Source organism: Engystomops pustulosus, chromosome 6 (assembly GCF_040894005.1).
Source record: "Engystomops pustulosus chromosome 6, aEngPut4.maternal, whole genome shotgun sequence".
In the NCBI taxonomy this organism is placed as follows: domain Eukaryota; kingdom Metazoa; phylum Chordata; class Amphibia; order Anura; family Leptodactylidae; genus Engystomops; species Engystomops pustulosus.
The window spans coordinates 125,900,613-125,925,387 of NC_092416.1; the positions used below are offsets into that span (position 1 = coordinate 125,900,613).

Below are 24,775 nucleotides of genomic sequence, written 5' to 3' on the forward strand. Positions count from 1 at the left end.
CCCTCCTTGAGCTGGAGCTGATCTCCACATATTTCCAACAAATATATAAATACTGCAATACTTTTAGAAGAATTTTGTTCTTTTACTCTTCAGACTTTGGGCTTTCTCCTAATGTTTTTTTTTCACCCATTAAATTAACCTGGACGGATACAAAAAATACCAAATACACAAGATGTAGTCACCATACAGAGATGTAAGGAATGTTGTGCATCCTCTACTGGTATGACTGCAGGGTAAAGGTTAATGAGCAATTAATATATTATGGCTACATGCAACGGATGAGTATGACGCCCACCTCTGCACCCAACTACACATTCATGTAAATCTTCAATTGTTTGTTTCACAGCCAGGGGTTAACCACAGAACGGACTTATAGCATCTATCACATGTGACCTTTGGTTTTATGCAATGGATACTGGGAAACAAATCACAAATTGCAGGACCCCAAGGGACTGTTACCATGGCAACCTCGGCGGGAGATAAACCAATTAAAATAAACACGGTTAGACTGCAGGTATGCTATATGGGTGCACAGCATCCCCTCCTACCCACTGATATCATTGACACGCAGGAAGCAAGCTCTGGCAGTGCCAGTCTATCCCGTCAGAATTGCAGAAATCTTGGAGACATTGTTGGCAAATATTTTAAAGAAGGTACCAGGGCAATGATGAATCCATCTTGTATCAAAGCCCAAGGGCACTAGGACAGGATGATGGATCCATTACAAGGAAAATGGACGCAGACATCCATCATGTGCAATGAGAGATCTTGACCGGCTGGGTACACAAGCAATGGCTGGCTCCCAAGGGCATCGCTATGCAGGAAGTAATTGGCATACACAGTGGCCACTGCTGAGCAAGGGTAAATCTGATAATGAGAACAATGAAAAATATGTGCCCTCCGGCTACAGGGGCATGTAAGGCGTTTCATGTACTCAGTCTCCTGAGGTTATCACATCAACACCCTGTTCAATTAACTGCATTTCTTCCCATTATGTCAAAAAGCAGCAGCAAGTAAAAGTCATTGTATATTGCAATGTACAGTATGTTTTCAGGAGAGGGAAGCTGGGTGATGACAAGTCCTGAATAACAAATCAGCAATATATTTTATGTACAGTAATTTCTTAATTGTTTCTCATTTTGGCTTTTTACAAGTTTTAATACTTCATAATTTGACTACTTGCATACTATACTATGTTATAGTTATATTATTCTCTGATTATGACAACATCCAGATGTTGTGTTATACCATGCCTGATAAAGAGACATGAGTAGTTTAATTGTCATCATCCTTATTAATAGCCAATAAACGTATCAACAACTGAGGACTTCTCAATTTTATCATTGGCTAAAACAGTACAAAGACACTTTAAGATTTTGCAACATTTTAATTAATATGTTTTATTTTGTTTCATATGTTTTTCCTTCTGGCTACATAACCAGAGCTATATCCATTGCTTCCATTTAATTGCATAATTAGCCAGATTAAGCTTTCAGTAATCTAGAAAAGCAGAATGACAGAATTCACATAGGCAAATGTAACACAAAAGAAATGTAATGCAAGTTGAAACTGCTGTCTTTTCCTTGAGTAAGGCTAAGTTCACACTACCGTTCCTTACCTGCATAAAAAAGGAAAGAACAGAGGTTTACTGTATCAGTTAAAAATCACATTCATTTAATAATAATAATTCCTTTATTTATATAGCGCACACAGATTATGCAGCGCTAAGCAGAGTTTGCCAAATCACATCAATATAAAGTTAAAAAAACGCTACAGTCAACATAATTTTTTCCGCCCATAAAACACATACGCAACAGATGACATGAAATTTACATTGCTGTCAATGATTTTTTTAATTGAAAAATTAAACCTCTGTTCTTAAAATTAGCCTTACTTGTTATTATGTTATTGTGTTTGTACTTTTATTCTTATGTCTAATTGTTTGCTCTCATTCTCTTTCCCTAGATAGCGGCATTGGAGCGTCAGGTTTTTGACTTTCTGGGATATCAATGGGCACCGATCTTGGCTAACTTCCTGCAGATTGTAGTCATCATTTTAGGTCTCTTCGGGACTCTACAATACAGACCTCGTTATGTGGTTGCTGTAAGTAGATATGCTAAAGATAAACTTTTTTCTTTGTTACTATCCTTGAAGGAACCCTGTCACCATCTGTATCCCACTAAATTACCAGATTCCTTAAAGGGGTTTTCCCACCAAGCAAATTAGGGCCTATCCACAAGTTTGGATGTGTAATATAGGTGTGATATATAACAACTCAGGGACCCTATTAAATGAGTTTTACAGTAATTTAAATTGATGCCATGGAGGTGGGATACAAATGTAATACCCAGTGCAGCCAATGCTAAATGCATAATGTAGTTGTGTATGGAGCAGAAGCTGCAGTGTTCACATTTGTCGCATATCAATTTAAAGGGGTTTTCCCATGAACGTAAGCTAGGCCCTATCCACAGGAAAGGGCGTTATTTGCTGATCAGTTGGGGTCTCAGTACTGTGACCCCCACAGAGCATGAGAAGGAAGGGTCCGTAGGCCATGCATGACCATTCTGCTCCATTCATCCTTATGGCTCTGACGGAGATTGCAGAGTGCTGCTCAGAATTCTCTCTAGAGTTCCTTTTTTATATGAAATCTTACCTATAAAAAAAAAACATACCTCCAAAGTCATTAGAAAATGAGTAGCAAAGATTCATGTTCCATGAGATGAGTAAATTTTAGAGGCTGCAAGAGGAGTGGCACTGCAGATTGCAGAATTTAATTTGATAGTTTTACTTAGATAGTACTTAGAACCATGCCTTTGGCATCATGCCTTTGTCATCATATTTCAAATCACAGTCTTCCAATGGCTTTAGTTCTGTGAACTATAGAACAAAATATACAGTATAGGCAGTTAAAGAAAAAGAGGGGCATTGACAGTGGCGTAACTAGAAGCTGATGGGCCCCAGTGCAGACTGTGCCAGGCCCCTGATTGTAATCTATGGTTTATAGTAATAGTCTTCTCATATGGGAAAGTGACACCATAAGGGCCCCCTAAACTTCTTGGGCCCGGGTGCGACCGCAACCTCTGCACCCCCTCAAGTTACGCCTCTGGGCATTGATCTTTATCCACAGCCTGTCATTAACTGCTCGTATCTCCAGTTCCGTAACTCACAGAACCACAAGCCTTATGCGGTTTAAAAGATGAGATTTTAATATTTATAAAAGCATGCTTCTAGAGCCAAAGATATGGGTATCCGAAGTTACATGCCCCCTCCAGCCTGATTTCAGGTAAAAAAGACTCTTCAGCTCATTTGCATAGGACTAAGGAGGTAATTATTTATAGATAAATGGGTGAACTAATTTCACACCTCAAGGTGTTGCTGGTTTGGTGGTGTAAAAGCTGGTGACACTGCCTCTTTAAGATGAGAAAGGTTAAGAAATGATTCTAATGTCTATAGAAAGTGTTATTTGAGTTGTATTATTGAGTAATAGTAGTAAGCTCTGTCAATATCTGCATATTTTGTCTTGTAAAATAACAGGAAACACAGTGAAGTCTTTCACATTATTGTTCATCATGTAGCAAATCCAGCACTTCTGTTTTTTAAGTTAGCCCCTCCTTAAAGTTCTATTTTTGTAACTAATGGGCAGTATTAAAGTATCTGTATCATACCCTCCCAAATTCTTGTATATATGGAGCAGTATTAAAGTAGTGATTTTCCGCCATTCCAATAATTTTTTTAATCATTTTCTTGATAATAGAATGCACTTCTTTTATGAATTAAGCTGAAGGTTTTCAATATTACTAACATGCTCTGTCCTGTAAAATGATCAGTCACCATCCGAAGAAGGACAATGGGGCAAATTTACTAAGGGTCACGTGCACACTTTTGTCATAAGGGGCAGTATTATAGTAGTTATATTCTTGTACATAGGGGGCAGTATTATAGTAGTTATGTTCTTGTACATAGGGGGCAGTATTATAGTAGTTATATTCCTGTACATAGGGGGCAGTATCATAGTAGTTATATACTTGTACATAGGGGCAGTATTATAGTAGTTATATTCTTGTACATAGGGGGCAGTATTATAGTAGTTATATTCTTGTACATAGGGGGCAGTATTATAGTAGTTATATTCTTGTACATAGGAGCAGTATGATAGTAGTTATATACTTGTACATAAGGGGCAGTATTATAGAAGTTATATTATTGTACATAAGGGGCAGTATTATAGAAGTTATATTATTGTACATATGGGGCAGTGTTATAGTAGTTGTATTCTTGTACATAGGGGGCAGTATTATAGTAGTTATATTCTTGTACATAGGAGCAGTATGATAGCAGTTATATACTTGTACATAAGGGGCAGTATTATAGAAGTTATATTATTGTACATAGGGGGCAGTATTATAGTAGTTATATTCTTGTACATAGAGGGCAGTATTATAGTAATTATAATCTTGAACATAGGAGGCAATGTTATAGCAATTATATTCTTGAATATAGGGGAAGTATTATAGTAATCATATTCTTGTATATATGGGGCAGTATTAAAGTAGTGATTTTCAACCATTTCAATCATTTTTTGTTATCATTTTTTGTTATCATTTTCTTGATAATAGAATGCACTTATTTTATGAATTAAGCGGAAGGTTTTCAATATTACTCGCATGCTCTGTACTGTAAAACCATCCGAGGAAGGACAATGAGGCAAATTTACTAAGGGTCGCACGCACACTTTTGTCGGACTGGGCACCTTTTTCAGGTCTGAGACGGCTTGCACAGGTATTTAAGAAGTGTCTGCGCTGGGATTTTGGTGCACCCAACCATTTTGTGACGTAGCTGCGCTGGCTTCCATGCGACACAAATTAGGGGGCGTGCGGGCGGACAGTCTGACTGATTTGGACTAAGTGCGGGATATAAATCTTAAATTGTGTCGCAAGCCCTAGCACTTACATGCACCACTAAAGCATGGTGAACTCTGTCAGACCAGTGCAGGGAAGGTACACATGCATGATTTAGGGTGCAGGATCTTAGTAACGCACGGTGCATTATAGTCAGACAATGCACTTTATGTGAACTCCAGTGATCGGGTATGTGCCCCAATATGTCTTCAACAATTATAGTGCATTGTTATGTCAAGTTGTGACCTGAATTGCTCTTTTAATTCATAACCAGCCCACGTTGCATTTGTGTGTAAAGCAGCTTTCCTGTCATCAGCAGAATAAGAATGTTATTCTCTTCCGTCCATCCAGTAATAAAAGAGGATTATAAGAAGCTGAGTCACATGTCTTAGCTCTGCTTTCTTAATACTATGAACAGAAATGGAGATCTTACATCTAAGAGTGACTTATATTGTAGTATTGTAGTAGTGTGGTATTCTTATATTTGCACAAATGTAATGATTAATTTTAAACCCCTTTTTGTCTCTTTCTCTTTTAGTATGCCATATGGGCAGCTGTGTGGGTGACCTGGAATGTTTTTCTGATTTGCTTCTATATGGAAGTTGGAGATCTGTCTAAGGTAAGTTATAGAGTAATGCACCATATTTTTTTATTTATTAGGTTTCCTATTTGTATGTCTCCTTACCAGATAATAGGCTCCTTCATGCTATTTTATGTAATGGATGTAGATGATGCAGGTCTATCCCAATATTTCCCATAAACATTAGCACATATGCCCCCCCCCCTCTCTTTTTAACCATTTAGAGGACCAGGAAGAGGTCACATGATGCACTACAATGTTGGGTTCTTCTTCTAGTCCTCTGGTTGTGTTTGAGTTAATAATGGAAAAAACATTCTTCCAATGCCCTTAACAAAAAGAAGCCAACTCTTATTGAGCCTTTCTATATATTTATCTAATTTTTATATCAAACCTGCTGGAGTATTCCCCCCATACCAGTAGTAACATGACTGATACTTGTGGGCAAAGTTGATAAATGCTTCTTATAAGAGAAGAACTTGAAGGCTGATAGAATCTCAGTAATCCATAGAATATACAGTGCCTATTGGTTTGGTCAAATATCTTACCATCTTTTGTAGGCTTTATTAGCAAGGATGTAGTGACTTTTATGCAGCCACACTGCCACATGCTCCTTAAACCAAACGGCTCCCATCTGCTTGTCCTGGAATGCCAGTATTTAGCCAGCTGTCACTATGCCATCATGGCACACAGTGAGGATGAAGGAGTCTACGATGCATCTTAGTTGTAAAAGTTTCTCTTTGCTCACATATCACCAGTGGTGACAACAAGAAGAGCCTTGCATTGGGACTGGAAGCTGCAACTGACCAGGGCAAGAGTAAATGACTAGAAGCACTGTGGATGCCTGGGTACATTTTAGCTTATTGGGGACACTATGGACTTAGAGTCAATATCAACATTTGCAGAGAAAGATCTGGACTGCACATCCACATATTTTACAATAATCTATTGCCACTAGGTTACAATAATAAATCAAACTCAAGGTTCTTAGTTACAGTTTGATAACATTTCAGAAATCCACTAACCTCTTCACGGTGACCTTATTTTAGTGGGTTTTCTCACATTACCCATACTTCACATAACCCATACTTGCAGGCTAGGCTCCCATGTCTCTGGACCCCAGCACCACACAAGCACTATACCATAGAAACTGAAGATGCCATGCAACGATGCACCGTGTGAAAAGGTATTGAATGCTCAAGTAGAGCAAGTAAGTGCCCACTTCATGCAATTTTGTGCAAAATTTAAAACCCCTGGGCCAAATGGAGAGGAGTGGCAAGGAAAAATATGGAGACCACCTATTTGCCCTCAGATAGTTTCTGGGTTTCTGATCATTCAAGACCTGTTCACACAGTGGAGTACTGCATGACGTCTACTGTTTCTATTGTGCAGTGCATGTGGGGTCCCAGGGCCCAGAGCCTTGGGCACTTAGCCTGCCAATAGGGGAACTGGGGCGGTTGCTGGATCTTGGTCACCACTGTTGCTGTGTTGCAGCGATGGAGGATGCCATGTGATGCCACACTCACTAGCATAGGGACCCACTAAAATGAGGTCACCGTGAAGAGGTTAGTGGGCTTATGCATTTTTTCCAATCCTTAATTTTTTGTTGAAAATATTTTACATTTTTAACAGAATACAGTGGAAGTAAAAGTTGACAGCACAAAAACAGTAAATATCGATAGTACAGACATTGTGAGATGTATATTGACAGGTACATCAACATAGGTTATGACCTTAGACATATGTTAGCTAGCAAAATGGTTTTGTTAACAAACAGATCTTGTTTTTGAGAGAGAAACAGTGTCTCATATAATAAGGGATACATGTAAAAGAATAAAATTTATTAGAAAGAGTAAAATTACCAAACTGTCAAAAATATAAAAAAAACTATTCCTGGCACCAAATCAGTATAAGGCTATAATAACAGTATAGTGGGGGGGGTCCTAGATAAAGAGCCATGGGGAAGGGCCCTTCTGTAGGCTTCCAGTATCCAGTAATGACAAGTTTTGTTGTAAGGAAAATAAAAGAGGCTACTATTCAGGGGAGGTCTGTCTTCCATATGTAAGAACAGCAATGCTTGGTCAGGTGAAGGCTGGAGGCTTTTCCCAGCTAGAAATACCCAACTTTTTTCCTAGGTCACTAGTGAAGCAGTTTTCATTAAGAGGTCCTATAGAATCAGTCCATATACGGGGCATAGACTATTGCTAGTTCTCGAGAGACTGGACCACAATGTAAAAATATCTTTGTTACTTATGACATGGGAGATTCTTGAATATGTGAGTGGAAATTTTGACAATATCAGCGGACTGAAGTATGGAGCTGCGCAGCATTATTTTGACCAAACAAGTAATGCCTTTCCTTATCCAAGAATCAAGCTGTAGATCTGATGTCAACTATTCAAGCAAGGAGTATTGTCCTCTAATGAAAAAGAAGGTCTAATACTTAAGGTGTGAAATCTTCTCTGCAGAAATCTGAATATGTACCCAATATTTAGGTATTATCTGACCACTTCTCCCTAAATTGCTTGATTTGGGTGGCTATGTTATAGTACCACTTACGCATTTTCATCAAAGTGTAACTAAGAACCTCGGGTTCCATAGCTCTTTTTCTCCAAATGTCTGTATTTCTCGCTCAAATCTAAACTTAACCCATATTGTGTAGCTCTACATCTTTTGTGAATATGCTACTGTGCAACTCCTCTGTGCAGTCTCCTGCTTAAAGGTCCAAAAATTTAGCTCTTAGGTTAACTTTATGTAATTGTCCCCAGAGTTGTGCATCCAGATGTGAATACAATGCAAACAAAATAGGTGCTGGTTGTTAACTGCATCAGTCCATTGACAGATTTGTTGGCTGATATGAACATGTGTATAATCTGGCTGTTTTCCCTTTTTACCTTCGGAACAGGAAAGTGACCTACTCACGTTTCATGTGTCTCAGCATCAGTCATGGTGGAGCGAGCATGGTCCAGGATGTGTAAGGAAAGAGTCACCAGTTACTGGCATGCCTGGGCTGGAAAGTCACTCTTATGTATCCGTAGTTGGATGTGCCATAGAATACCAGTACATTGAGGTGTTACACAGTGCCACGCAGATACTTTTGGCGGTAAGAATAATCTTTTCATTTTTTTTTTATATTTACAGATTTTATGGTTAATTTTAAACTTTTCTCATTTCATAATTCCTTGTGATGGAAACACTGCTGTCTCTAGGGAGAATCTATAGCTGGATTCTTCCTGTACCTCCTGGTTCATGAATATAGTATCAGAACTATACAAGAGTAGTAGGAAAAAGGATTTCAACAACATATGTAACGATCCATAACAATGATTTAATTATGCTCTCATACCTTCTATTTGCAGGTATGTTATCTGTGGGGGAAGCCAAGAAAAGTGTACAGTGTAAAACACCATAAAACCAATAATCTGGGTAATCTCCAGCATAGTATACCATAGGCCCAGATCTCTGGGTCTGATACATGCATCAACCAGGCTCTCCTAAAGACAATATTACAAATGATATATTACTTCTCCTATCGCTCTTCTACATTGTCATGTATTTCAGTGCAGATGCTGGGTGCACCCTTAAGCACCAATGTTTCTATAGCTATCACACTGATAACACATAAAAGCAAGAAACCCCCCAAAATGGAGAAGTGTAAAGTGCATTTAGAACTGCATATTACAAGATATCATATTAAATCTAACTATTCATTTTACTTATCAGTCCATTTTGCTTTGTTTCTAGTCAGGCATTTTCTGTCAGTTTGCCAGTCACCCTGATGAATTATTCACATACTAATGACCTACAACGCCCCCCTCCCCTCGCCTTTGTGTGTCAGATGGCTGCCATTCTGCACCTCTGCTGGGGACACCGCCCAGGGCTGGTATGCTGCAGTGTAGAAGGGAACAAATGAGGACCCTACCAAATGTCATTCTCATCATAAGCATTTCTAACACAGCGGCATTGCTAATGTTACTGCCATGCATGTATAGATGATGGGACTTCTCTAGTAAGAGGGTCAGGTATCCTCCGGTTTCCTCCCACACTGCAAAACATACTGATAGGTTGATTAGATTATGAGCCCCATTGGGGACAGGGACTGATTTGACTAACTTTGTGCAGCGCTGCGTAATCTGTGTGCTTTATATAAATAAAGAATTATTATTAAAATTAGCAAATTTCACTGAACATGTGACACTAGCAGTGCAAATTTCTACTTGCAAAGCTATGAATGAGCCGTAATGATCTATAACAATAACTTTCTAATGCTGCAGTATTATTCACAACTACAATGCAATGTTGAAAGCTGTGTCCCTTTCAATCATCTGGCAGCCACCAGTCTGATATGGATATTCCAAGGATAAGTCTCCAATAATTGAGACCCTGTATGATCTTCTTAATAATAATAATTCCTTTATTTATATAGTGCACACAGATTACACAGCGCTGCACAGAGCTTGCCAAATCGGTCCCTGTCCCCAATGTGGCTCACAATCTAATAAACCTACCAGTATGTTTAGGAGTGTTGGAGAAAACCGGAGGATACATGACCCTCTTAATAGAGAAGTCCTATCATCTATACATGCATGGCAGTAACAATCTAAAAATATCTAAAAATAGACTGCATTTAAAACCGTTATTCTATAACACCAAAATTCTGAGAAACCCAAGCACAACATATATCATACAACATACATATACAAAATATATAAATGATCTTTATTAAATAAACAACTACTTAAATATATATGTACTTACTATCTAATTGTTTATTTAAAGGGAACCCTACAGCAAAAACTAACTTAAACGCTTAAAGACGCAGCCATTTTGTGAATTAAGGCTCAGCCCAATTTTTTGTGACCTGACATGCGTTGCTTTTTCATGGTGAAAACTTGTAAACAATTTACCTTTACAAAGTAACTTATATTATATATATCTTTTTTTTAGCATTTTTAAAATTCCTTTTTTTATAACAACGTTAGACAGCTTACAAATCAACAGCGAATTTCTAGATTTTTAAGGAAATTTTTGAATACAATTTTTGTGGCTCATTATTGTTTTTAGTTAGCATTGAAATATATATACGGTAATATTAGAAACCCTGTATAAATCACCACATTTTCAAAAATCCACTCCTCAAACTATTAAAAGCATCTTCTATGAAGCTGTTTGATTTGAGCTTAATAGTAATTAAAAAAAACATAGTTGAAACAAGAATGGTCTAATTTTGTTGGTAATACATTTATTTAGCCCTAACTGCAGATTTCCGAGCATGTCCGATTCCTGCAGGCAGTCATTCTCTTTTCACATTAGCGGGTGTGCGGCGGTCACCTGCTGATGTCATGCAGGCTGCAAACAAGAGATCATGTTCCATATGACTGTTTGTACTCTGTAATGTAGCATTTTATTTGTATACGTCCCCTATGATTTGTAAACTGCTACAAAATACGATGGCGCTATATAAATAAAGATTATTACTATTATGTTCCCTTTCATGTTTGTGCACATGAAGCCTAAGTGGTACGCTTTATAGTTTATTACAAACATTGGTTGAACCATGGTTGGCTCTGGTTATTTAAAGCCTTAGATGCCATGACCAGAGGGCACTCTCTTTGTGGCAACATAAATAACAGGGTGCAGGCTAAGTCCTTACTGTCACCTCCTGGCCACACCAGGTTTCTAAGCCTATTGAAGGCTACACTGATATCTCTCATTTCAGTCAGTCAAAATCATTTGAATATTTTGCAGTGATTCTGACATTTGTGTCCTCGACCTAAATGTCCTTTTCCAAAGAAGAACGGATTTTGCCTTTCTTGAAAAATTTACCTTCAGTGTAAATTGATCGATGTTATGAGGGGGTAATAGCCAGTGATATGTCATGCTAACATTTGTAAAGAAGACGTCCAACTTGTGCTGTTTGATTTTCTTTATTACTGTAATAGAAGTTCTGCCGTGTATATTGCAATGCAAATAACAAGCCCTGATGCTTGTGACCTTTCTTATGTGTGCTGTGCGCTACATAAGACTCCCACCCGCTCCCATCCCTGACACCCCCTGACTCCTTAACATTCCTGAGCCAATCCCCTGTCATCTACACATCCAGCTGAGCAGGGTCAAGAATTCCTGCTGGTAAAACTGATTTTCCCTACATATTTCTGCCATGCTCTCGGGTTGTTCTAATTACCACATATATTGCAAGGCAACCTGAACGGGTCAGTAAAGTTTCTTAAGTTACATGAGAATATTATTCTATTCAAGCTCAGATTTTACAACTTTAAAAAGGACATATGCACATGGCTGAATTACTGTGGAAGAACTGAACAGTAACGACCTAAAACACAATCTTAACCTATCCTGAAAGGTCACAAAAGCAATTTTGATGGCAAACACGGTTTAGCTCTGCTTCCTCCATGTCTGCCTCGCCACAGTTTCAGAAACCAAAGTCAAGTGTGAGATTTAATGGGAAAGAGAATATAAATGACATGTTCAACTACTGAGTTGGATTAAAAATTCTGGAAAACCAGGAAATGTAAATGCACCTTTAGGAGTTAAAATCTGCACATACATTCTACCATATGAACTGAACCTTAGGCTACGATTTGGTTTTTCGATTTGGCGTAAGGCCTTACGTTGGTGAAACAGAGCACAAATCATCTACATGACATTTACAGTGATATAGTAAAAATTCTGCCCCTAAATAGAAGCAGAAAATTTCCCTACAGGGATTAATCAGCCACTATAATACTGCCACTGATTTACAAGAATATAAATACCATAAAACTACTTCCTATGTCCATGAATATAACTACTGTATTATTCATCCTATGTACAAGAATATAACTGCTATAATACTGCTCCCTGTGTACAAGAATATAACTGCTATAATACTGCTCCCTGTGTACAAGAATATAACTGCTATAATACTGCTCCCTGTGTACAAGAATATAACTGCTATAATACTGCTCCCTGTGTACAAGAATATAACTGCTATAATACTGCTCCCTGTGTACAAGAATATAACTGCTATAATACTGCTCCCTGTGTACAAGAATATAACTACTATAATACTGCCCCCTATGTACAAGAATATAACTGCTATAATACTGCCCCCTATGTACAAGAATATAACTACTATAATACTGCCCCTATGTACAAGAATATAACTACTATAATACTGCCCCCTATGTACAGGAATATAACTACTACAATACTGCCCCCTATGTACAAGAATAGAACTACTATAATACTGCCCCCTATGTACAGGAATAGAACTACTATAATACTGGTCCTATATAAAAGATTTAACACTACTATAATACTGCCTTCTATATAGAATTATATAACTACCATAATCAGGGGCGCCGCTAGGTCAAAAGATCCGGGGCTCTTGCCCCGGATCTTTTGGCCAGTGCCCCGAATCTCCTCGGGTCAGCAGATCATCTGCCCCGCTGCCCGGGAGATTCCTTCCCTCTCGTTCTCATCACGATCTGTGTCCGCAGATCGTGATGAGAAGGAGTGCAGGCGCTGCTTTCCCCTGCAAGGACCTAGCCTCCGGGAGTTCCAGAGGCTGAAAGACCTGTGATGATGTCATGATCACATGACCGGCAGGGGAAAGCAGCGCACAGAAAGAGAGAGAGCTGCATCTGTGAGGTGAGAAACATGATAGGGACTAGGGAATGGCGAGAACATTGTGAGGCACATTATTTCCTGGGGGGACTGTGTGAGGCACATTATTTCCTGGGGGGCTGTGTGAGGCACATTATTTCCTGGGGGGCTGTGTGAGGCACATTATTTCCTGGGGGGCTGTGTGAGGCACATTATTTCCTGGGGGGCTGTGTGAGGCACATTATTTCCTGGGGGGCTGTGTGAGGCACATTACTTACTGGGGGGACTGTGTGAGGCACATTACTTACTGGGGGGACTGTGTGAGGCACATTACTTACTGGGGGGACTGTGTGAGGCACATTACTTACTGGGGGGACTGTGTGAGGCACATTACTTACTGGGGGGACTGTGTGAGGCACATTACTTACTGGGGGGACTGTGTGAGGCACATTACTTACTGGGGGGACTGTGTGAGGCACATTACTTACTGGGGGGACTGTGTGAGGCACATTACTTACTGGGGGGCTGTGTGTGAGGCACATTACTTACTGGGGGGCTGTGTGTGAGGCACATTACTTACTGGGGGGCTGTGTGAGGCACATTACTTACTGGGGGGCTGTGTGAGGCACATTACTTACTGGGGGGCTGTGTGAGGCACATTACTTACTGGGGGCTGTGTGAGGCACATTACTTACTGGGGGGCTGTGTGAGGCACATTACTTACTGGGGGGCTGTGTGAGGCACATTACTTACTGGGGGGCTGTGTGAGGCACATTACTTACTGGGGGGCTGTGTGAGGCACATTACTTACTGGGGGGCTGTGTGAGGCACATTACTTACTGGGGGGCTGTGTGAGGCACATTACTTACTGGGGGGCTGTGTGAGGCACATTACTTACTGGGGGGCTGTGTGAGGCACATTACTTACTGGGGGGCTGTGTGAGGCACATTACTTACTGGGGGGCTGTGTGAGGCACATTACTTACTGGGGGGCTGTGTGAGGCACATTACTTACTGGGGGGCTGTGTGAGGCACATTACTTACTGGGGGGCTGTGTGAGGCACATTACTTACTGGGGGGCTGTGTGAGGCACATTACTTACTGGGGGGCTGTGTGAGGCACATTACTTACTGGGGGGCTGTGTGAGGCACATTACTTACTGGGGGGCTGTGTGAGGCACATTACTTACTGGGGGGCTGTGTGAGGCACATTACTTACTGGGGGGCTGTGTGAGGCACATTACTTACTGGGGGGCTGTGTGAGGCACATTACTTACTGGGGGGCTGTGTGAGGCACATTACTTACTGGGGGGCTGTGTGTGAGGCACATTACTTACTGGGGGGCTGTGTGGGCACATTACTTACTGGGGGCTGTGTGAGGACATTACTTATGGGGGGGCTGTGTGGGGGACATTTCTTGGAGCGTGTTCACACATGGCACTAGCACAGGTCTTGGTTTGATCACATATATTTTCCAGTAATACACATGTGATGGGTAACACGCACCTGGTTTTGTTTAAATGCAAGACAAAGTGTGAGCGCAGCCTTTCAGTATTTGGGGAAATTGTTAGGGGCGGCAGCAGGATAACACTGCCAGGGAACCAAGGTGTAGGGACAATGAGGAACATAAGATGTGGGGATGGGGATTTCTCCTGTGTTCTCTGTAGCTGTATATACCAGAAGTAACCTTGTTATTGGCACAGCCACATGTGAGGGGGTTATGTACAGAAGGGGGCATTACTGAAAGTGCAATACACATGCATTGGGGCCCGTGCCCCGGATCTTTTACCACCCTAGCAACGCCCCTGACCATAATACTACCTCCTATGTACAAGAATATAACAACAATAATACTGCTCTTTATATAAAATAATATAACTACTTTAATACCTCTTCTTATGTACAGGAAAATAACTCCCATTTTACTGTCCTCCATGTACAATAATATAACTACCATAAAACTGTGTGTTGCTGCACCCATGATAACTATGCCTTTCTCTCTTCTGCAGCTTCTGGGGTTTGTGTATGCCTGTTATGTCACCAGCGTGTTCACAGAAGAGGAGGACAGCTGTAAGTATATCTTCGTATCAGACTAGTTTTTATTCACACTAAGAGGAGTGGAAATGATGGCTGTCACTGGGCTCAGCGGTGTGTCCTGGTATTCAATGTATGGACAGGCCTACTACCACCAATCCTCTGCAGAAGTTGCCTGGAGATACAATGAAGTTACTTTCATGTGATTCCTCTGTAAATCCTCACCTGCTCTCCTGTTCTCTTCAAATCCGGCCATTTATGTATTTTTCTCTCCTTTATTCTAATCTTTCTTTCCTTAATTGTTCTCCCATCCAATATCATAATGCTTTTGTCATAAAGGTCTTATTTAGGAAACCTGCTGCATATGATATAAAGGACATGACATGGCTTGATACCAGTCAATTGCCTGTACCAAGAGCAATGCTCCCTCTTTGCTATGACAGTGTCAATACAGCTCCAGTAATATCTGTAGGACTACAATACACTACAATACAAGTAATAATACATCTTTATTTCTATAGCGCAATCATATTCCAGTGCACTTTACAGGACATGAGGTGCATATACAGAAAAGATAAGACATTACAGAGAAATAACATAATCAGATAAAACAATAGGACTAACTACCTATATACTACCTACTAAAATATATACTTTTTTCTCATTTGCTTATATCTCTATTTTTTGTCTATGATTATGGGGGCTGCCATACTGTCTTTACTCAATTAACAGTATTTAGTGATATGCTTTATAGCAGTGTCAGGACCATGGACTGCAACTGCATCAGGATTTGCTTCTTCTAAGTATTCATAATGATATTTGGTTAGTATGAGGCTGTGTTAACACGTGACTTTTACATTGCGTTTACAAATGGCCAGGGCTTGGTCAGATTGCATCTGCTTCTCCAGTGAAACGCATCCAGCTGAGCCCCCCACCCCAACCCGGGGCTTTTGCATTGTATTTGTAAATGCAATTCAAATTCCATGTGTGAATACAACCTTGACAAAGGAGATCAAGTATTATACAATCTCTTAGTGATCATCAATTGTGATTCCTAGATAATACTAGGGAATAAAACTGCTATAGGACTATTACCATGTGTACCCCAATTCCATAGGCTATGACCCTCTTATGCCCCACTTACTATAAACCCCATGTGCACCCACATATATTCTATATATTATGATATCACTCTACACCCACTACCAAAGACCATTAGGCTCTGTGTTCCCATCCCTATGTATTATGACTCAGTGGGCCCCCTCTCCTTTAGTTTATTAAACTATCGGGTCTATGGAAGCCAGGGCCGCCATTTGGGGTGTTTAGTGGGACTATAGTAACAGGCGCAGCTATGAGAATGGTCTAGTTAGTCCCAGTATTGCCAATATGTAGAAAAATTATGGATCAATTTTAACATTTTATACACAAGGGGTCTGTATCGTATCTTTGTTGTAATCTTGGTTCTGGTAATGTATCTTTATTATCATTTTGGTTCTGGTAACATATCTATTCAGTAAGCTTGGATCCTGTACTGCTTCTTTGCAGCAATCTTAGTTCTAGTAACATACATGTGTTGTAATCTTGATTCTGGCGCAGTATCTATGAAGTTATTTGGGTTCTGATAATGTATCTAGCAGTAGTAATGTATCTAGAAGTAGTAATCTTTCTTACAGTAACATTTTAAAGTAATAATCTTTGTTCTGGTAATGTAGCTATGTAGTAATATTGGTTATCGTAACATATCTGTATAGAAACCTTGGTTCAAGCCCTATATCTATTGTTCGGGTTGGGTAACACAAAAGACAGGGGATAGTGTGCCCTGAGCTTGCCCCAACCTCTGTCCCTTCCTATAACCCCCCCCCCCCCCCCCGCTAAACCGTGGGGCGACTACTTGAAGACTCGAAATACACTGGATAAGTGTGGGAAGGGAAACATAAACAGACTGACAAACATAAAACACAAAAGAATGGTAAACTAGCCGGAGTCACAACAAGAGGGTACGTCAAGAGCAAATTCAGTAAGCAAAGAGTCAATGTCAAAAACTAGCCGAGGTCACAACAACACAGATACAGATACAGAGCAATACAACCTAATGCAGCGAGCGAGTGATGAAGGGTTTTCAAACACTGGCACAGGTGACTAGTGAAGCTGCAATTTATGCAGCCAGAACTCCACCTCCAGAACCTGATAGGAGCTGGACAGCTTCTGGGAATTAACCCCTCATGGTGCAGAACAACCAGGCACCATGCAGAGGTACCACAAGTCCCAGCAGTTCCGAACACAACTCCTAGACAGCGCGAGATCTTAGCAGCCGCTGCTCGGGACGAGAGGTGGAGTTTGCGCGGATACGCGCCGGGGGTCGGAGAGCGCTGCTGGCACCAGCAGAAGAACCAGAAGTCCCAGCATTCTCCCTAGCGAACCTGACATCTATGTTGTAATCTTGGTTCTGGGTTTATGCCAATGTGTTCCATTGCTGTTCCTATGTAAGTTCTGGTAGCATATCTATGTAGTAGTCTTACTTGTTGAACTGTTTCTATGTAGTAATCTTAGTTCTGGTGCTGTATCTAGGTAGTAATCCTGATTCTGGTCTTTTATATATTTGGTAACCATGGTTCTGCTAATGTGTCTATGTAGTAATCTTGGTTCTGGTAACGTATCTATGCAGTAATCTTGGTTCTGGTAATGTATCTATGCAGTAATCTTGGTTCTGGTAATGTATCTATGCAGTAATCTTGGTTCTAGTACTCTATATATGTAGTAACCTTGGTTCTAGTGCTGTATCTATATAGTTAGTTTTGTACTGTCCCTAATGTTTTATTGCAGTTTTTATTCACTGAATATCAGCTTATCTAAAACCATTTGGGTTGGCCACAATCTCTTTGCAGGGATCATGGTAGCCTTAAACATATGTATTTGATGTAGTGTAGTATATGATTGAAAAGTAATGGCGTATGAAGGGACCCACAAAATTCCTATTGACAGCCCTGATGGCAGCTACTGAAATGTCCTCTCCTTGGGTCTAATACAGCCCTGGGTGTATGGGAGAGTTTTGTAGACATGCTCTTTACAAATAATTTATAGTCAGTAGTAGAAGGAGTTTTCTATATGTGTATTATTTTTTAGTGTGGGATGTAAATGAGGTGTAAATGAGCTGTTTTTAGACCTAGAGACCAGGGTGAAAAGATGGAGACATGGGAGACATTTATAAGGACTTGTACACTATTTTTTGGCGTACAAGTCCTGAAATAATGACAATTACTTGAGAAACGCCAGTAACACCAATTATTTTCCCCTTTATGCCATCTCCACACCAAGTAGATATGGCTGCCGGCGGAGTGTGCCAGCGTGGGAAGTTCCTGCACACTCACTAAAACCTGCTAAAATTCACTTCTAAATGTTTTCAGGTTTTTTACACAAAACAGGCAGAGGTCTAAGAGGCCAGGCACAGGTCCTGATATATACTTCATGGCAGGGGGGCTAGGCTTCCATCATACGTTGGTCCATGGACTGTTTTTTACGTATCATCAAAAAACTTTTAGTTACACATTCCCTTTAAATGCTCAACCTTTTCCTTATTTCATCCTTAGTTTAGTGGGTTCCATAGAATCTGCCATGTATCTTAGATACATCTATGGACATGGCCATAAATTACCCTGTATCATCCATTCCTTGCATTCTTTCCCACTGATTCATCTATTTCTTGTCCTTTGATCTTTCATCTTCTCTTTTCATCTTTAGTTTAGTCCTGCCTTCATCCTCTTCTCCCATAACTCCTGCATGTCCATTTCATTGGTTTTTCTTTTATTTTAAGCATTTATTTCTTTCAGTTGATTTCATTGGTGGATTTGATCCATTCCCTCTCTACCATGTCAATGAAAAATCCAGTCACCTGCTATTCAAGCAGACTTACCTGTAAGTATAAGTCAATAAGAAGAAACAGAAACCCATCTCTGGTGTTTGTCATATGCCAATAGCCAATTTCCCACTGTCAACAAGGAACACCCATGAAGCGGGGGGGAACACCCATGATACCTTCCAATATATGCCACTACCGTTCTAGGAGTAATAACAGCTTATGGCTGGAGCTAGAAGACCATTTTAGACTTCTCATGGATACTGTATAGACCCATTAATATCCAGCTTTCTGTTCTGGGAGATAGCTGTGTTAACTTTATTTCAAATGCTTACCAAATTATTTAACCAAGTATGGTTGTTGGTTGCCTAGTATGGAATTAAACCTTCTTTCAAAAGTAAGTAACATTTAAAAATGGTGCATACATGTATGCATAGGTTTCATTATGTATGTTGTGTAGATTCTGTGGTACTTCCTATGTAGAGCGACATCAATGTTTTGCTGCTTGCGGCACTGTGCACTTACCTAACATTTCTTATCCTACACTTAGCCTTAGTTACGTCCTGTATTAAATCCCAGAGCTGTACTCATTGTTCTGCTGGTAAAGTCCCAGTGCAAGTACATTTCAATACTTACACTGCACAGAATTTGAATTACCTTCTGTATTACATCTAGAACTTACTTACTCACGTCTCAACTGCAGTATTTTTGTCTTGTAGGTAAGTAATGTATGTACCCCATTTATCAATGTAGTTGCAACTTTGTAATGACACATTTAGCCTAACACAGATTCTAAACCATAGGTGCACATCCATGGGGTTTTTGGTCTAGTAGGCCACATTTTGTAAAACTTCATGGAGTTGCACTTTTTACCACTTTCCAGGAAGCCCCAAATACTGTAGTTCAGCACAAAATGTCACCCTTCACTAAGCATGATCTTAGTGAATTGCGGCACAGTGCATGATCGTTGGACAATGCACTAAGAAATTCATGGGCCGGGTAAGTAAATGTGCCCCAATGCCCTCACTTAGATAGCACAGGGACCCCCTTTAGATAGGCCCCTTCCATAACTCCCATTCCCCAGTACGGTGGCCAGTAAAAGAAAAAAGCTCACCTTCTACAACCTTCTCCTCTTTGTTCTTGGCCTGTGGTTTTTCTCACACAGGAGGCCAACAGCAGCATGATGAGACTGCCGCCCGGTAATATTTCTCCAACTATATCAAGCAATCAGCAGTATGTGCGTCTTAAAGACGCAAATACCAATAATTACTATTGAGGGCTGGGATAGCACCTCCTAGGTTGGGAAGCAATGGGTGGTGCCCTAGGCGAATGCATACCCTCACCTACCCCCTGTCCCACCCCTGATTATTATTATGAGCCGGGATGGCACCCCCCAGGCTGAGAGGCGAGGGTGTCGCAGGGCAACACAAGATACCACCCTAGAAATGTCAAATACTACAGTGCCCAGTAACCCCAAACAAGTAAAGTCCTGCACAAAATTTTTCCCAAGCTGTCTCAAACAGATGTCAGACAGTAAGTAGTACAGACTCCAGACCAGACAGTGAATTAATACGGCCCTCAGATCAGACAATAGATCTGTGTTAGATAAGTCATGCAATATATGTGCACTTTTACTATCAGTGTATAATAGTGAAGAGTCAATGACATTATTAGATTGTGCCAGATTATCAGTGGCCGATGCTGAATAATTCATCAATCTATTCTGGATTTTACACCTGCTTATTGTCTTAGGTTACGATAGAAAGATGTGGCAAAATGTTTTATTACAATTTCTTTGACTTAAGTCATACAAACCGTAATGTTTAAAAATAAATTTTTATTGTAAATTTATTCATAAATATGCCACAGTTACTCAGCCAGCAGATAGTTATCAGAGATCGGAAATGAAACACGTGGTGCAATTTAGGATGTATATAAGTAATGTCATGTACACTATATAAACAGTGGAGCAGACTTGGTTTTACACAATTTTACAACTATAATGACACAGTTGGCGAGGCCTCAGGAAAGGGGCATCCCGTAAAAATTCTGCGAATGCACCAAAATGTGGCATACTTTTCTGCCTTAAAGGACACCTGTCATCAGGTCTCTGTCACTATTTCTGTCACCTCTACCTGTTGGAGCAGCTCACAAGGAACCCATCACAACCTTTATCTAGTCAATTCATGCATTACTAATTGTAAAATCATCTTGTCTTTATTATGTAAATGAGGCTGGTCACATGGTCAGAGGCAGTGATGTCACCCCTGTTCTCCCTCCCCTCTCCTCCCCCTGCTCATGTCTGTGTGTAATGTATAGTAAAGCATTGCTAGTGTCTGTGCTTTATCTGCTGACATGCTGCATCCTCCTAATACACATGTGTGAGACACAGACATCAGCTACACAAGTACCTGACATGTTCTGCTATAACATGGCTGCCTGGAGCTGTTGTATCTATCCTATACACACACACAGGATGCAGGGGGCATGGCTGCCAGCACCAGGAAGCACATGGAGAAGACATTACACCATTATACAGACTGTTATTCATGTGTATAGGAGTATCTCTTACACACAGGACGCACGGGGCACCAGTACCAGGAAGCACATGGAGGAGACATTACACCATTATACCTCACACCATTATACAGGCTGTCAGTCATGTGTATAGGAGTATCTCATACACACAGGATGCAGGGGGCGCCAGCACCAGGAAGCACATGGAGTAGCCATTACACCTCACATCATTACACAGGCTATCAGTCAAGCACTGGGGGCATCGCTGTGCCTCCCACTCATGAATAAGCCGGACAGCTTGAATATGATAATGACTCATTGGACATTTCACAGGTAATTTGCATACAGGTTTAGGACCTTATTGCTTAAGTTTACAGGCATATAGAGGGACAATGAAGGGATAGAGGCAATGCTTTCTAATGGCAGTTTATGAAATTATATTTAGTTTAGGTGGTTAATTTGGCTGACGGGTTCTCTTTAAGGTAAGCAGACTCACAGGAGGTGCAGAGTATGTCTAGACAGTCTTAAAATATGCCAGCTTTACCATCGACATTAGACACTTTGCTAAATATGGAGCAGCACAATACTGCCTTGTATTACTTTGCACTGCCTTAGTTTGAGACACTTTTGATAGGTTACCCTAATGACTTCAGCAGAATCATGAGTGCAGCTCTGGAGCACAATCTAGGCTGTAACTCAAGAGAAGTACAGAATAAGTAAGATGTGTATGTGACAGCAAAAGGATACTCTTCTGTATAGCTAAAAATTCTAAAAAAATATATATAATTTGTTTTTGTTTGCTTTTTAAAAACATTACATATTATATTTTAAAACCTATAGCTACTTTATCCTTAGTGAATTTTTAAGTGGCCAGTATAACGTCAGATATAGAATAAGTAGTGTAAGGGCCCTTTAACTGCGCAGATCTAGGCCTGCAGCTCATGGGGAGGATTTAGGTGGTGAGTAATAGGTTGTGCAGGGAATATGATCGCTGTCATTTTTGGAGAGTGATGACAATTCTCAAGCCGGAGATTAAATATTGATCAAGGAATTTTCCTCTCAGTCTTTAGAAATGGCTGGTTTCACTGTTGTAATGCTAAGTTGTGCCATCAACCTCTTAGTAAGAGTATCAAAAAAAAAGTGACTACTGTATGTATGTTTAGTTAAGATGGTAATAAGCATAAACTAGCTTTAAGGTGCCAGCTGTGCCAACTGCCCCCTTTCTCCATAGGCATGCCTGCCTGGATGAGTGCATGTTAGTCTCCATGGGGAAGAAGGAAATGGACACTGCTCACCTGCCGTTATATATGGTGACCGATCTCCCCTGATAACTAAAAGACTGAAATCCAACTGCCCGTCCCCCTCTACCCAAACATCTATATTAGGGGGCAAAGTAAGGAAGCCCCATATACCTTATATGTGTGAGCCATTGCCCTCAAAAGTTCTCAAAAAGTTTGTATAGCACCATCATAATCTGCAGCGCTGTACATATCATATATATATACACATACACTCACCGGCCACTTTATTAGGTACACCATGCTAGTAATGGGTTGGACCCCCTTTTGCCTTCAGAACTGCCTCAATTCTTCGTGGCATAGATTCAACAAGGTGCTGGAAGCATTCCTCAGAGATTTTGGTCCATATTGACATGATGGCATCACACAGTTGCCGCAGATTTGTCGGCTGCACATCCATGATGCGAATCTCCCGTTCCACCACATCCCAAAGATGCTCTATTGGATTGAGATCTGGTGACTGTGGAGGCCATTTGAGTACAGTGAACTCATTGTCATGTTCAAGAAACCAGTCTGAGATGATTCCAGCTTTATGACATGGCGCATTATCCTGCTGAAAGTAGCCATCAGATGTTGGGTACATTGTGGTCATAAAGGGATGGACATGGTAAGCAACAATACTCAGGTAGGCTGTGGTGTTGCAACAATGCTCAATTGGTACCAAGGGGCCCAAAGAGTGCCAAGAAAATATTCCCCACACCATGACACCACCACCACCAGACTGAACCGTTGATACAAGGCAGGATGGATCCATGCTTTCATGTTGTTGACGCCAAATTCTGACCCTACCATCCGAATGTCGCAGCAGAAATCGAGACTCATCAGACCAGGCAACGTTTTTCCAATCTTCTACTCTCCAATTTCGATGAGCTTGTGCAAATTGTAGCCTCAGTTTCCTGTTCTTAGCTGAAAGGAGTGGCACCCGTTGTGGTCTTCTGCTGCTGTAGCCCATCTGCCTCAAAGTTCGACGTACTGTGCGTTCAGAGATGCTCTTCTGCCTACCTTGGTTGTAACGGGTGGCGATTTGAGTCACTGTTGCCTTTATCAGCTCGAACCAGTCTGCCCATTCTCCTCTGACCTCAACAACGCATTCCCGCCCACAGAACTGCCGCTCACTGGATGTTTTTTCTTTTTCGGACCATTCTCTGTAAACCCTAGAGATGGTTGTGCGTGAAAATCCCAGTAGATCAGCAGTTTCTGAAATACTCAGACCAGCCCTTCTGGCACCAATAACCATGCCACATTCAAAGGCACTCAAATCACCTTTCTTCCCCATACTGATGCTCGGTTTGAACTGCAGGAGATTGTCTTGACCATTTCTACATGCACTGAGTTGCCGCCATGTGATTGGCTGATTAGAAATTGAGTGTTAATGAGGAGTTGGACAGGTATACCTAATAAAGTGGCCGGTAAGTGTATAAAAGTGACAAAGTGAAATTCAAATATATCGCCTGCAAATTAGACACATGGAAATAATAAATTTGATGGTGTAGAAGAGGATGTATGTGGCACTTCAGAAATGTGTAGCTCTCTGGTATGTAATATCATAGAATTATTCAGCCTGTACTTTCTGGTATATGAATAGAACCTACAACTAGGCAGAACAGTATTAATGGAGATAGCTACACAGTAACTGAGGCACAGTGGGGGTTTTTTACGTGGGAAAACACCAGAAAATGAGGACATTCCAGGTTTAGATACATCCCTTCCCCCCACCCTCTATTAATGACATTTTTAAGAAAAACAATAACATTGCTGTGTGGCTGAATATTGAGGAAAGGGGCTCATTAGTCTAATTACAAGTTAATTATCATCATAGACGTGAGAACTGGACACAATGCAACTCATTCACAGGATTAGGATGGGTTTCTCTACAAATATTCAGCCAGTTCATCTTGAGGAGGATACACATGACACAACCACCACACTATTAAAGGGAACCTGTCACCAGGAGACCCATTTTTAGCACTCCCCCAGTCCCCACAGAGCATAGTAC

General features: G+C 40.6%; 1 protein-coding gene across 3 annotated transcripts in view; it reads left to right on the forward strand.

The window, feature by feature from the left end:
• Positions 1-24,775, forward strand: part of NKAIN4 (sodium/potassium transporting ATPase interacting 4) — a 65,420-nt gene that overhangs the window by 38,946 nt on the left and 1,699 nt on the right. For 2 of the 3 annotated variants that reach the window (XM_072110924.1, XM_072110923.1), the window contains exons 2-6: positions 1,966-2,103; positions 5,437-5,517; positions 8,380-8,577; positions 15,087-15,147; positions 18,939-19,023. In XM_072110924.1, coding sequence (XP_071967025.1) covers positions 1,966-2,103; positions 5,437-5,517; positions 8,380-8,577; positions 15,087-15,147; positions 18,939-19,023 — 563 coding nt within the window. The remainder of the gene's footprint in view (positions 1-1,965; positions 2,104-5,436; positions 5,518-8,379; positions 8,578-15,086; positions 15,148-18,938; positions 19,024-24,775) is intronic. The other variant, XM_072110925.1, reaches the window with a different exon arrangement.